The following is a 13,184-nucleotide window of genomic DNA, read 5'->3' as shown; positions in this document are numbered from 1 at the left end:
ATAGAAAGCGCGACTTGCAGTGGCCAAACTTGAAAGTCTGTGCTGAGAGGGGACTGAACATGGCTTTAATAAATAACAGGCAAAGTTTAAATTGCCGTTAGCATAAATTATGAGCAGTTAGAGCCTTGGCTGATGCTTCAGTCAAAGTCGACGCCATTTTGGCTGGCTGTGCTGCGACTTTAGCGAATGGAACAAAAAACTTGCCAACTCAACGGGCGGCCAAAAGGGCGGGTAGAGCTTGCAATGGTGGCTATGAATTTTGGCCAACTGGGCGAATAGGGGGAGTATGGACTAAATGTCAGCAAGATTTCAATTTGCCTGCTCGCTGTTTATGGTGCAGCGGAAACGTCGACCGAGTCATAAAGCATTTCCTGCACTCATGAATCGGCTGCAGCCACAGAACTAAAGTTCTTGGGTGTGCTTTTTTGTTTCTCTCGCAGAATCCCTAGAATATGGAACACTGACTGGCTGGCTGACGGGCTGCTTTCTGAATGCAGCCTTGGGCATGTATTATGCGCCGCGGGTTGCTTTACATTTACCTAGCGATTGCTTTTCCAAACAGCCCAGATCACGCCCAGCCACTTTCCCCGCCCACCAGCATAGCCGGTTGGCTGGTTGGCTGGTTGGCGTGTTTCGTACCACATTCAGACCGCAAGTATTCCACATTGTTTGCCGTCGAATGAACCAAATAAAAAAGAAATAGCCGTCCGCACACAGCTCGTGTTTATTTGTTATGGGCGTGCGGGGAACAGTGCCATTATCCTGGTATGCAGCCGGGCAGGATCTTTGCGAATGCCTTCGGCATTTTTGTCGTACATTCCATGCGACCTACAAAGTTCGCATTTCAAATATGCTCGCTGCATCGCAAAGTGTTAAATTTAATTGCGCAAATGTGCTCAATTTGCAATATATAATGTATATAAATTTATGCATATATGCTTAATGAATATTTTATTTATTTATCAATTGATTTCATTTCATTTATTTATTTAGATAAGTGATTTAAAAGGCTGCAGAATATTGCATATTTAATCATATATTACCAGAATTAAAAGTTAAATATTTACAATTATTCTAACAAGATCTAAATTCATAATTTTCAAATGCATATTGGCAAGCCTCATTTTATTATGGAGCTAAAATGCGAAATTCACGTACATTTATCCGATTTGACTAAGGCCAAAAATATGCTTGTATGTCTCCTGAAAATTTTGTCGATTTCGATCGATAAAATTTCTCGTTAGCTTTTCTGGGGCAGCCACACAAAATGCAATATATGCATAGTCTCGACGCTTTGAACTGCAGTGAAACAGCTCGAACTAACTGATTTTATCGGCGGCTGCTTTGGCTTATTAAAAGAAAACTAATTTTGTTTTCAATCTAGCAGCTGCAACCGCAAATTGGGTGCTTGACTTTGTCAACGCACCACCATCATCAGCTCGTCCACCTGTGCGGCACGCCCATTTTCGGTATCATTTGCATTTAAAATTTGAACGAGTTTTCTTTTTAGCCCGATGCAAAAATGCACTGCAAATGAATTTTTGCATAATGTGACAGTGTGACGGTGTGTGTGTGTGTGTCAAAAATTCACTAGAGAATTTGACAGAGAGGCGACAAAAAGCGCAGCCTGGGAGCCCAGAACGAGCCGGGGACCAACCAAACGAGGCAACCAGGCACCGAGCCAACGAATGGGCTAACGGTTCGACTCTATATGCAAATTACGCGCATTGCACTGTCATGAATTGTCACCCATTTTCCGACTGAGATGCTTCGACACGCATCCACGCCACACTGTCCCGGGGATTGGGGTGAGGAGGGCTGAGAGTGGCAATAGAAACGACCACATGAACATTGACAGGGGCTCTAGCCAGCGAGGCGAGGCCAAACCGCAAACGTTCAGCCCGCATTTCACACAGGCACTGCAACGTCACGCTTGTGCAACATACATACGCCCCGTCTGCTGCCGCCGCCAGAGGCCGTCAGGGAGTCGGCATGAATATATTTGCTGCTAATATTACCGACCAAATGGCATGGAATTGCTAATTTTATCAGCTTGTGCTCGTGTGTAATGGCGAATCCTTTTGCCTTTACGCCCAATTCCGGTATTCGGTTAAGCAACAATTGTGTGCCACATTGCGCATACGCAACGTTGGCATGCGTTTTTTTTCCTTCGGTTTTGTATGCTATCTACGCGCGTTCGGCCATGATTCATTTTATGTTAGCCATTTCGGCTGGCCGTAAAGATTGATAATTATGTCAGGCTAATATTATGCGCCATAAAAAGATACATCAAAAGCAAAAATGTATATATTTTATGGCAAGCATTTTGCTTCCATTCAGCAGCAGTAGCAGGAGCAGCATCCAATGAATATAAACAATAACAATTGAAATAATAGCAAAATCGTATCCTATCGCAAGCTCACAGTCAGCCGCGTTGATGCGGAAGGACTAGAGGCCAAAATCCTGCATGTTCCCAACTCCCACTCTTTGCCCTTCGTAAACCATGTCATTCTATTCATTCATTCGATCTCCCTTCCTCCCACTTTCTTTTTGTCTGCCCAACGATTTAATCGCAGTAATGGAAATGTCTCTCTGTACTTTTTTTATTAGAGGTTTCCATTTGAACGTATTTCTATTCGAGCATTTGCCATTTTAATTTGTTACATTTTTTTGTACCCTCAGATCTAGTTGGTTTTTTCTATCTATCGTGTCAATGGAAAAAGTTGTGTTCCATAGGAAAACAATCCAATGATTTGTATTATTTATCAACGCCCATGAGCAATCGCACAGCTGACACAGTTCACTATCGTATTTATTTATTTATCACAAATATTTGTTATACATATAGTTCAATCTTTTGGAGATATCACTTATACCAAATATTTTAGAGTGTTTTATTATACCCTGAACCCATTAAAAATGGGTATAAGGGTATATTGTATTTGTGCAAAATGCAAATATATGTAACAGGCAGAAGGAAGCATCTCCGACCACATAAAGTATATATATTCCTGATCAGCACCAATAGCCGGTCGATATAGCCATGTCTGTCTGTCAATCGATAAAAATCGATATTGATATGCTGTTTTTTGGGCAATAATAAGAGCCACCACACTTGACATATAGCTTCATTAATAGAATATATATATGCATTTGATGTTGGAAGAAGAGGGTTCAGGGTATCCCCTAGTCGGGAGCTCCCGACTTAACCTCTTACTTGTTGAACCTATTATTGCGAACTGCTTTGCTTCCTTTCTTTACTTTCTTTTCGTAATTAGTTTTCGTGTTATGCTTCCGTATTTTAATTCTTTTTATTTATTTGATTTTATTTTATTTACATCCTTTGCTCTCTTTATATTAACCAATTACTGAAAACGTTTTCGCTTATAAATTGATCAGTTGCTTCTAATTAATATTACGTTATTTCTATTTTATTTATTTTATTATATTAATTTTGCATTTTTTTACCTTATTTTATAGATCAATTTTTTTTGTAATACTAAATTTAAGAGAGTCTTTTCTTCTTTCGAACTATTTCAACTCACATACCATTCTATAATAGTTATAAAAATATTAGTTCATTAAAGATTTTTTCCGGCAGATGCATTTGCTTGCACGAGTGGCTGCCCCCACAGATCCCGCGGATAATAAAGATTTATGGCTGAAGCAATATATGTATACACAGATGGTGAGTACACATGTAACTGAAACTGTAACTGTAACTGTAACTGCAACTGTAACTGTAACTATAACCGTAACTATAACTGTAACTCAGTTCGTCTCAGCAGTTGCTAGGGCAGCGAGGGAAAGAGGACCTCACTAGGTTCAAAGTTAATATTAAACTGGCGCGGAATGAAGAAGTTTCTAAACAAATGCCGGAATTTGTGAATACAGATACAGAGCGCTTGCTGCCTCCTCTCGCTCTCTCTCTCTCTCTCTCTCTCTCTCTCTCTCTCTCTCTCTCTCTCTCTCTCTCTCTCTCTCTCTCTCTCTCTCTCTCTCTCTCTCTGTCTCTCTCTGTCTCTCTCGCCAATTTTTTTCTTAGCGCGTGTCGCCGAATTTATAGCTAACAATATTTTTGAAAACTATGTGTATGCATAAAGGGCAAGGGGGAAGGGCATCGGGCTGGGTCGAGAGAACGCACAACAAATGGCAAACAACGTAAATAAACACAGCGCTGGAGCGGTCTGACGGGAGCGAGAGGTAGGGTATTGGCAATGGGGTATCGGGCATTGGAGGATAGGATGGTGGGTGAGGTTGGATAGGAATTGGTTATGAGACTACGAGGAAGGAACAGGAACAATGCGGCAGCGTAATTTGAATGCACAATGCGAACAGCTACGGCGCTTTCATTTTTGTGTGGAAATGCAGCGAGCAGGATGCGATGCAGTGCACCCGCTCGTTCGGTTTTATCTGTATGCGTTGTGTGTTTCTTGCTTTTTGTTTTTAGTTTTTTTTTTGTAGTTGTGTTTTGTGTGTGTGTGTTCTGTGCGCTTATTGCATTTGTCTCGATTCGTTTGGTTCGCACAAAAACAAATTGCCGGAAGTATGCAAATGCATGATGCAGCTTATCAGATATTGTTTGAGAGCTTGCCTCTGGGCATTCGGCTCTGGGCTCGGCCAGCTGATTGGCTGTGGCAGGGTGTTGGCTAGGGGCTGGGGGGTGTGACAATTGGCACTCATTTTGCCTTGCAAAAAGGCGCTCTACGCTGGCTGTAAACAAAAGTAAAGCGACAGCACATAACTCTCAGAGACACTTCTACCGAATTGAACTGTCAGCTGCAGCGTGCTCCCCATTCCCGCCCACATTCGACGCCCCTTTCAGCCCACCTCTGAGATTGCTGCTCGCCAAAATTGAATTACATTTTCACTTCACTTTATGCTAAAAAGCCGTCAGAAGGCAAAAGGCAGACAGCAGCAGCGCTGATAAAAATTAATTAAAATCTTGAGTGTTTTTTTTTTTTGTGGGGTTTTTTACAGCATGTCTGCTGCAGATTTTTATTTTTGCCAGTTTGTAGAGATCCTCTATTTATACCCTGAACCCATTGAAAATGGGTAAAGAGGGTATTATGTATTTGTGCAAATATATGTAACAGGCAGAATGATGCAACTCCGACTCCGTAAAGTTTATATATTCTTCATCAGCATTAATAGCCGAGTCGATCAAAGTCAAGTCCGCCTATCTCTCACTCCGTCCGTCCATCTGTCCGTCCGTATGTACGAACGCCTGATCGTATGTCCGAAAGCAACGATATCAGAACCTATAAGAGCTAGAGACATTAAAATAATAACTGTAAGTCCTCCTAAAGCCTGCGCAGATCGAGTGTGTTTTCGATAACCGATAAGTTACGTCGTTTCCAAGCAATTCAATTTCAAGTCTCTAGCTCTTATAGGTTCTGAGATCCTTGCGTTCATACATACGGACGGCCAGACAGACGGACATGGCTAGATCGACTCGGCTATTGGTGCTGATCAGGAATATATATACTTTATGGGGTCGTAGATGCTTCCTTCTGCCTGTTACATACATTTGGATTTTGCACATATACAATATACCCTTATACCCATTTTTAATGGGTTCAGCGTATAAAAACGCCGGACCTCGAGTCAGGAAAGGAAAATACTTATTTAAATCATTAATATCATTAATAGCATTTGTATTATGTGTAGCACATATATCAGTTATATCATTTTGTTGCTGCAAAAATTTTATTTTCAGTTTCATGTCTGACTCATAAGCTGGCCTAGCTTAGAATAGTTATATACTCTCATCATTCCATTGACAGTTGTTTTTATCGGGTACTTCAAAATATATATTTCAGTGTCAAGCGACATCCGATGTCATTTATTATAGCTTGAACTTTGTGACATTTACACAGAGTCCGACATAGTCCACAGTCCAGCAATGTTCGGACTGCTCAGGCCTGATAACGTTTTTCTTCTTTTTTTCGTTTCCTCCCCTAGAAGCTGACATATTTTGTGCACCACTTATACATGATTATTTGATATTTCCATACTTTTTACATGCTCTCATGTAATGTTTGCCCCGCTCCAACTTCAGAAAGTCCTTCCCTAAGGACGGTTGATGGGTTGGACGCCTTCTATCGGCGTCGTCCCGTCCTGATACTTATTGATAAATGATTGTGAAGGATTTTTATTGGCTGTGCTGTCACAACGCTTGTCTCTGGCTTCAACGCAGCTCCCTGCTGATGGCCTGGACACGGGACTCGCTTGTCCCTTTGCCCGCCCATGGTTATAACGGGGTGATACCCGGATCCATAACTGCCGGTGCTGGAGCACACGGTCTGACGACCAGCTGCCGGATCTGTCTTCTGTCTTCTTATCAACAGTTTAGCGGCTTCTGTGTCTGACAGGTGAATAAAAGCAGCTGTCAACACTTTTTCCATGCTGCTGTGTATGTGAGTGTGTTGGTTTGTGTGTGTCTGTGTGTGTTGCTTGTGATTGCAACTCCATTAATTTTGATATAAAGCATATTGATTTTGCTTATAAGCGCTTTGTTTAACTTATATGCTATAAATTCCGCAGATAGGCTTAGGCACATTACAGCACTAACATTAAATATTGACAGCTTTTGACAACAGTTAAGCATACTTTTTGTATACAAATTAATTAAATCGCATTTATATGAATATGGAAATTTTATTGATATCAGAATTTAGCTAAATGCAAAGGGTATTCCACTGCTCTTCTAAAAGCTCTTCGCTGGAAATTGTACTTTTCACTGACAATTGTGGAGCATTTTATAAGCCAATTACGGCTAATTGCTGCATATGCTAAGGCTCTTAGCCAAGCAAATGGCAATCAACAGTTGAAAATCATGGCCTAAAGACGACATCATCGAAGGCAAATTGAGCCACATTGCGAAAGAGCATTTTATGCCCAGCTCCGAATGTCATAAACCAATTCAATGGCCCATAAGGTGCTGACAGGGTGTGTGCGTGTGTGTACTCGTGGGCGGGGTGTGAAGAGAAAAAAGCCAATGCAGTTTTGCTTTTAAATCCGCACAATGCTGTAAAATTTATTGATACACTCTGCTTGCAATAAAAATTGATGGCAAAAACACATTTACACTGACAAAGCAGCTGCAAGAGCGAGCTGTGAGTGCGGCGGGTGCCAGCTATAATTTTTCATTTCATTGTTTTGAGTTTTGCTTTTTCTTCTGCCGCAGTGTTTTTGGGGAGCTGTGGGAAAATGCGCGAACGCAATGGATTAAATGCGCCGACGAGAGCCAAAGTAGGAAAACGCAACGGCGCAAAGTTCTTTCTATGCTGCACAAGGAAAATTCGTGAAAATGGCAGACGGAACTGGAAACGAATATTTTTTTTTCATTTATTTCGGCGGAAAAATGCGCGAGTGGCATTGGAAAGTGGAACAGTAGGGTCGGCAGGGCGGGGAAAGAGAGACAGCCACTGCGACAGCTGAAAACTGCAATAAACCCAAAAACGGACGGAAATAAAAGCAGAAAAATAATGTCCCCAACTAAAAATGAAAGTAAAAAAGTTTTCCCACAACAAAAATAAAATAAATACAAATAAATAAATTTCATAAGTAAAAGGCAGCCAACAGAAAAAAATAAAAATAAAAAAGAGCAAGTGAAATAAAAACAATTGTTAAGCTGGCAAAAAACCAAAGCGACGAGTTCTTGATTATATTTTTATTGCCATAAGTCATAGACACACTACATGGCGTATGCGTAATACAACCTAAGGGCTAGCCACGCGCATTACGTGCGCTTTTAGAGCACTTAAGTGTGCCCAAAGTCTAAGTTCTTATTTGGCTGAGACACGATTGGCAATCGTGGGCCATGATGTTGCTCGCCTGGCATGCAAATCATTTTTAAATGCTAACAAATTTCGTTCAATTTATTTTGACGCTGCTCAGAAATAAATTACAACAAAGCCGCAGCCGCACGGAAAAGTTATGAATAATGTTTAAAAATAAAACCAAACGGAATGGCAAATAAATCAATCTTACACCCAGCCTCTGCCGAGGCAGAGGTAAAAGTCAATGACGCTGCGGGGCAGCGGGGCACCGGGGCAAGGGGCACAACTGTGCGCCCAGTGAATTTGCTGTAAAAAGCAAAGAACTTCAAGCCATGCACAGCGAGAAAAATCAATAAAGATATTTTATAAGCACGATATAAGTCGAGCTACTAGTTGGGGGCTGGGTCAACTGTAAAGTTTTTTTACCCTCACACGGACAACAAGCCCAGTTATGGCATTAAAATCCAACAGCATTTTTTATGGCCGCCCTTCAGTTGGCCAACTTTGAGCTCCTCTCCTGCTCTCGGTCCTCTCTCTCTCTCTGGCATATTTGTCTGCTCATTTGCGTTGGCTTAAAGTTTTGCCTTGCCGATGGCTGGCTCTTTGTTTACCCTCTGCCAGCGTCTGATCATTTACAATTCAACATTTTGCCCAAGCTCATGAATTATGTTTTCATGTTTTGCTTTTTCACTTTTTTCACTTTTCTTGTTGATCTGGGGCACCCCTCTAACCGTCCCCTTAAATCTGTGGAGGCAGCAAAAAGTACGCTAATAGCATCTTGTAGAAGCAATGAAGTAAAATCAGAAAATCGAAAAAATTTCCTTTAATTTTCATTCTAATTTCCACTCCAAGCACTTTTTCTGCGAAAAGCTGTCGGGCTTCATTAAAATCGTTTATGCTTTAAATAAAATCAATCATTTGCCATAGTTAAAGCAATTTTAGGCTGAATGGAGCCGTGATTAAACCAACGGCTGCCAGCGAGTGGAAATTGGCAGCCTCTTGACTAAGTGAGTTAACTGTTTTGACATGAAGTGCACGTACGAGTGTGTGCGATTATTTGCATAAGAGCACGTGGCAAATGCAAGCGAGAAAATCAGAAAAAAAAATCAGCTGGCAGCCCACGGGCCGTATGCGTGTTGAACAAAAAACCAATTTATACAGCCAGCTGCGGCCACAGTTGCTCCTACAAAAGGGGTAAACTAATTTGTAAGCTTGTTTGTAACAGCTAGTAGGTGAAAATTGAATTGCAACCAACGTGTATATTTTCATCAAAGTAAATTTATCTTGCTGTTAAAGTTTTTATGGGAAAACGCTTCAAAAATTTTATTTTATTTATTTAATTTTGAATTTATTTCGATAGAGTATTTCAATTGCGACTTACTGTTGTGTATATATTTTTTTTATTATTTTTTTTTGCTATTAATTTCATATATTTTAAAATTATTTTGGGTTCAGCTGTTAAATTGCGCTGCTAGCAATCGTAAATTTGTAAATTGCATCATTCACAATTTTTCGACAGCAACAACAATAGCCGCAACCCCTTAGGACTGAAGTCGATATTACAATATCAGGCCGACAGGCACTCATTCATTTTTAATGATAATTACACATACATACGCACACTTGTATACACATTTATCTGCTAATGAAGCTGTAATTGTACTGAAAGTATCTTCCGCTTTTCACAAATTAGGACGTATTTGTATAGCAAAATTTATAAATATATACAATTGTAACCTAAACTGATATATTTATTTTGCTGACTAAGAATATTAGAAAAAATCTATGAAAAATATCATTGAAGCCTTTTCACTACGCTTTACTTCTCTGGGTGGAAAATGGGGTTCAATTTTAAACTTTTCACGTACAAAGTCGGGTTTCATTAGCAGGTAACCACTTGCTCGGACAAATCTTCAGTATATCAGTTAATTACTTATTTTGCTTTTCATCACTCACAAAAACGTTTGCGGCATACCCTTAATAAATATATAAGTTGCGTTCAAGCAGAATTTGCAAAAGTTTTGGGCTATCTGAGGTCAATAAAAGCTTTTAATTTGATTAATTAACCCAAAAGCATTTCTAGCCACTTACATAATTAACAAAAAGAGTTAATCAACTAATTGGGTAAAAGCAAATTGAAATGTTAATTGCAGGCCAGAACACAATTATCTTTAATATTTCAAATTAAGATTGTTTTTTCTTTAAGGACTTACCAATTGTCATGTAGAGAATGCCGCCAATAAGTAGCTGTGCCAGCGGCTTGGAGCTATGTGTTGCTCCGTTAGTGCTCCTGGTGGTGTTCCTGGTAATGGTGGTGCTGATGGGCACCCGGCCAACTGCGGCTATTCGCATTTTGGATCGATTTTTCCACAAGCGCATGCTGCGCTCCCGCCCCTCTTTTTGAGAGCTCTGATAATTGTGTTCACCTACGCAGAAATAATGCGAATCTCGGCACTTTCACATTTACTTATATTTCGCTGTACTAAAGAAGGCGGCAATTGCCGCGTCAGAGATATGTAAACGCATTTAACACCTAGCCGAAATAAATCTCTACTTCTGTTGGTTTTGCTGACTGCGAACACGTGGCGTATACGAAATGTTAAGGATTTTGCCACTCGGTTTGTTTCACTCTTGATTTCTGCGCACGTTGACGAAATTTAACGCGCAAACAATTTGACAAATAAAAATTATTTGCTGTGAATATATATATGTAGATATACACGTAAATCGCATGAGTCGGCGATCTTTTATGGGACGGTCGCTTTTGCTTTGATTTTTTTTGTCGATTTTATTGTCAATTTTATTGCGCAAACTTTTCACACTTCCGCACTTCGACGACTGTTCATAATTTTTGCATACGATTGTTTATTTGTTTGTGCCTGTTATTGTTTTAGTTTGTCTTCTATTTTGTCTCTTTTAGTTTTATGAGCTCTCCACTGGCTGCACTGTAAGTAAGTCTTTCTTTAGTTCTTCACACTCCGAAGACCGCACACATTGATCCACGCGGACGAGTTGTTATTCCAGCTGAAAAACAACATCTGTCAGGTTGGGGCCAATTTCGTATCCTTTGGATTTGTGTTTATTTCGGGCGCATTTATCTGGAATGAAATAAAAGGCAATCAGGGTTTTTAATGTACCGTTAATAGCGGTCGAGAATCGATTTATTTGCTACTGCTAAATGCCAAGTGATTTACTCTACTTAGCCCTATACATTTGTGTGTGTGTGTTGTGTGTGTGTGTTGGGCGTGGCCAGCTTCCTTGCATGTGTGTCCCTGTGTTATTGTAGATAATTGCTTTTGCTGCTTTCGTGTTTAGTTTTGCGCTCAATTAATTATCTCAACTTACGCCATTTGCGGACTTAGTGCCCCCAATTGGCCTTGCCAGATGCCACTGTCCGCTGCAATTCGTATTCAATGCCGCAACGCCTATATCTCACATATATCTCTAAAATCCATCATTGTATTTGTATTTGCCGCTTATCTCATTAACCACGAAAACAGTTTACAGCAAGACTCACAGCTGATGATGGTGGGTCATTTGTTGCGAGTTTAAATTATAAAAACATAATTTGCGAAAAGCAGACAGTTCTTATTGAATTGTAAATATTACAAGTCAAATATTTTTAAACCCTGGACCCATTTAAAATTGGTATAAGGGTATATTGTATATAGCCGAGTCGATCTAACCATGTCCATCTGTCTGCCTGTCCGTCTGTACGTATGTATGAACGCAAGGATGTCAGAACCTATAAGAGCTAGAGACTTGAAATTTTAGATGTAGGTGCTCCTAGTGCCTGCACAGATCGAGTGTGTTTCTGATAATCGATTACCTACGTTGTTTCCAAGCAATCGATAAAAACCAATATCGACATCCTGTTTTTTGAGCAAATTGGGTAAATAATGAGAGCTAGAGCCACCAAACATAATATGTTGCTTCTAGAATATTATATATACATATGTCTAGTATCTTTCATTTTATACCTATCACTACCTCCCCGCTACCACCTTAGGGCTATAAATCAAGTTAATAACCCAACTTTTATTGCCAAGCAATTCAAGCCACAATTTAAATGCAATTGACCTTTTCAGAATACACCAATATTATATGGTACAATAAGATATACTGTAGAAAATTTCATAAAGATCAGTTAAGAAAAAACCAAAGTTATATTCAACTGCGCAATCGAATGGGACATATACATTATATGTGTATATACATATATTTTTTATTTAACAGCTTTAAGAATTTCTGTATACATCACACACACATTCATGCGCGTCTGCTTCGCATTCTAACAGCATGGTAATTGCGACTTTTTTCTGTAATGCTTTTTCAGTTCCTTTTTTATCAAACGTACTTAATTGTTGGTGTGGCTGCTGAGTAGAGGCATAGCAAGTGGTGCGGTCTGTCGCGAGTTCGAGCCCTATCGGGGAAAGTAAGTTTTTGCTGGTGTAGCTGTTGAGTAGAGTCGACAGCAAGTAATGCATGCGGTCAGTTGTGAGTTCGAACCCTGCCTACTTTTTTTTATTTAATTTATTTGGTGTTGGAATAAGAGGGTTCAGGATATACCTTAGTCGGGATCTCCCGACTAGAACATCTTACTTGTTTTTATTATGAGAATCTCAGTTTAAGGTAATTAATTTATTGCCCATTTTTATTCCCATTTGTTTGCTATCTGCACGGTTAATTAAATGTTAATTTTTGCCTTTAGAAATCGTTCTTAAATTTTTCCTCTTTTCATTTAGTCGCTTTTCACAACGGCTATTCAACATTTTAGCTGTATGTATTCAAAAGGTAATTTTTCACAGAATTTCTGTTCATTTTGCTGTCTGTCAGCAGCAGCTGGTGTCCAGCAAGTGGCTCACGCTGTCTCTGTCCCTTCGTCTATTTGTCGCCGAAGCTCTTCGAGCTTCCCAGAGGTTTTTTACAGCCCGTTGAATGGGGTATATTTGTTCTGAGCAAAGGTGTGTAACAGACAGGGGTAAGCAGCTGCTACCCCACAAAGATATAAATTCTTGCGTTTAACCGTCCTTTTAGCATGTTTATTTTGTAAAGCTAGATTAGCTTGGCGTTTAGGGTATCGCTTAGCCGTACATTGAAGACTAGTGCACCTTAAATTGTTTTTTGTTAGTTTTCGCAGAAAAACTGACAAATAAAAATTCATCTTCATAATTTTCTACACGTTACTGCCAACTCATCTACATAAAGGCACACACACATACACATGACATAAGTAGTTGTGCGTGTGTGTGTGTGTATGTAGCGCATCAAAATGTCAGCGAAAGCGAAAGGCGGAGGCAGTTATGCTGAAAGGACACTCCCATCAGCAGCAGCGGCAACGGCAGCGCCTGCTCCCGCACCAGTTCCCGTGCCAGAACTTTGTTCCTTTATTCCCCACTT

General features: G+C 40.0%; 1 protein-coding gene across 1 annotated transcript in view; it reads right to left on the bottom strand.

Annotated features, from left to right (window-relative positions):
* Positions 1-13,184, bottom strand: part of dpr11 (defective proboscis extension response 11) — an 80,722-nt gene that overhangs the window by 31,628 nt on the left and 35,910 nt on the right. The window contains exon 2 of the mRNA XM_032433923.2: positions 9,998-10,882. Within this exon, the coding sequence (XP_032289814.1) occupies positions 9,998-10,163 (166 nt within the window). The 5' untranslated portion in view covers positions 10,164-10,882. The remainder of the gene's footprint in view (positions 1-9,997; positions 10,883-13,184) is intronic.

Source organism: Drosophila virilis, chromosome 2 (assembly GCF_030788295.1).
Source record: "Drosophila virilis strain 15010-1051.87 chromosome 2, Dvir_AGI_RSII-ME, whole genome shotgun sequence".
NCBI classification, from domain to species: Eukaryota; Metazoa; Arthropoda; class Insecta; order Diptera; family Drosophilidae; genus Drosophila; species Drosophila virilis.
Note: the sequence above shows the minus strand (reverse complement) of the source record. Positions and strands in the feature narration are given on the sequence as shown.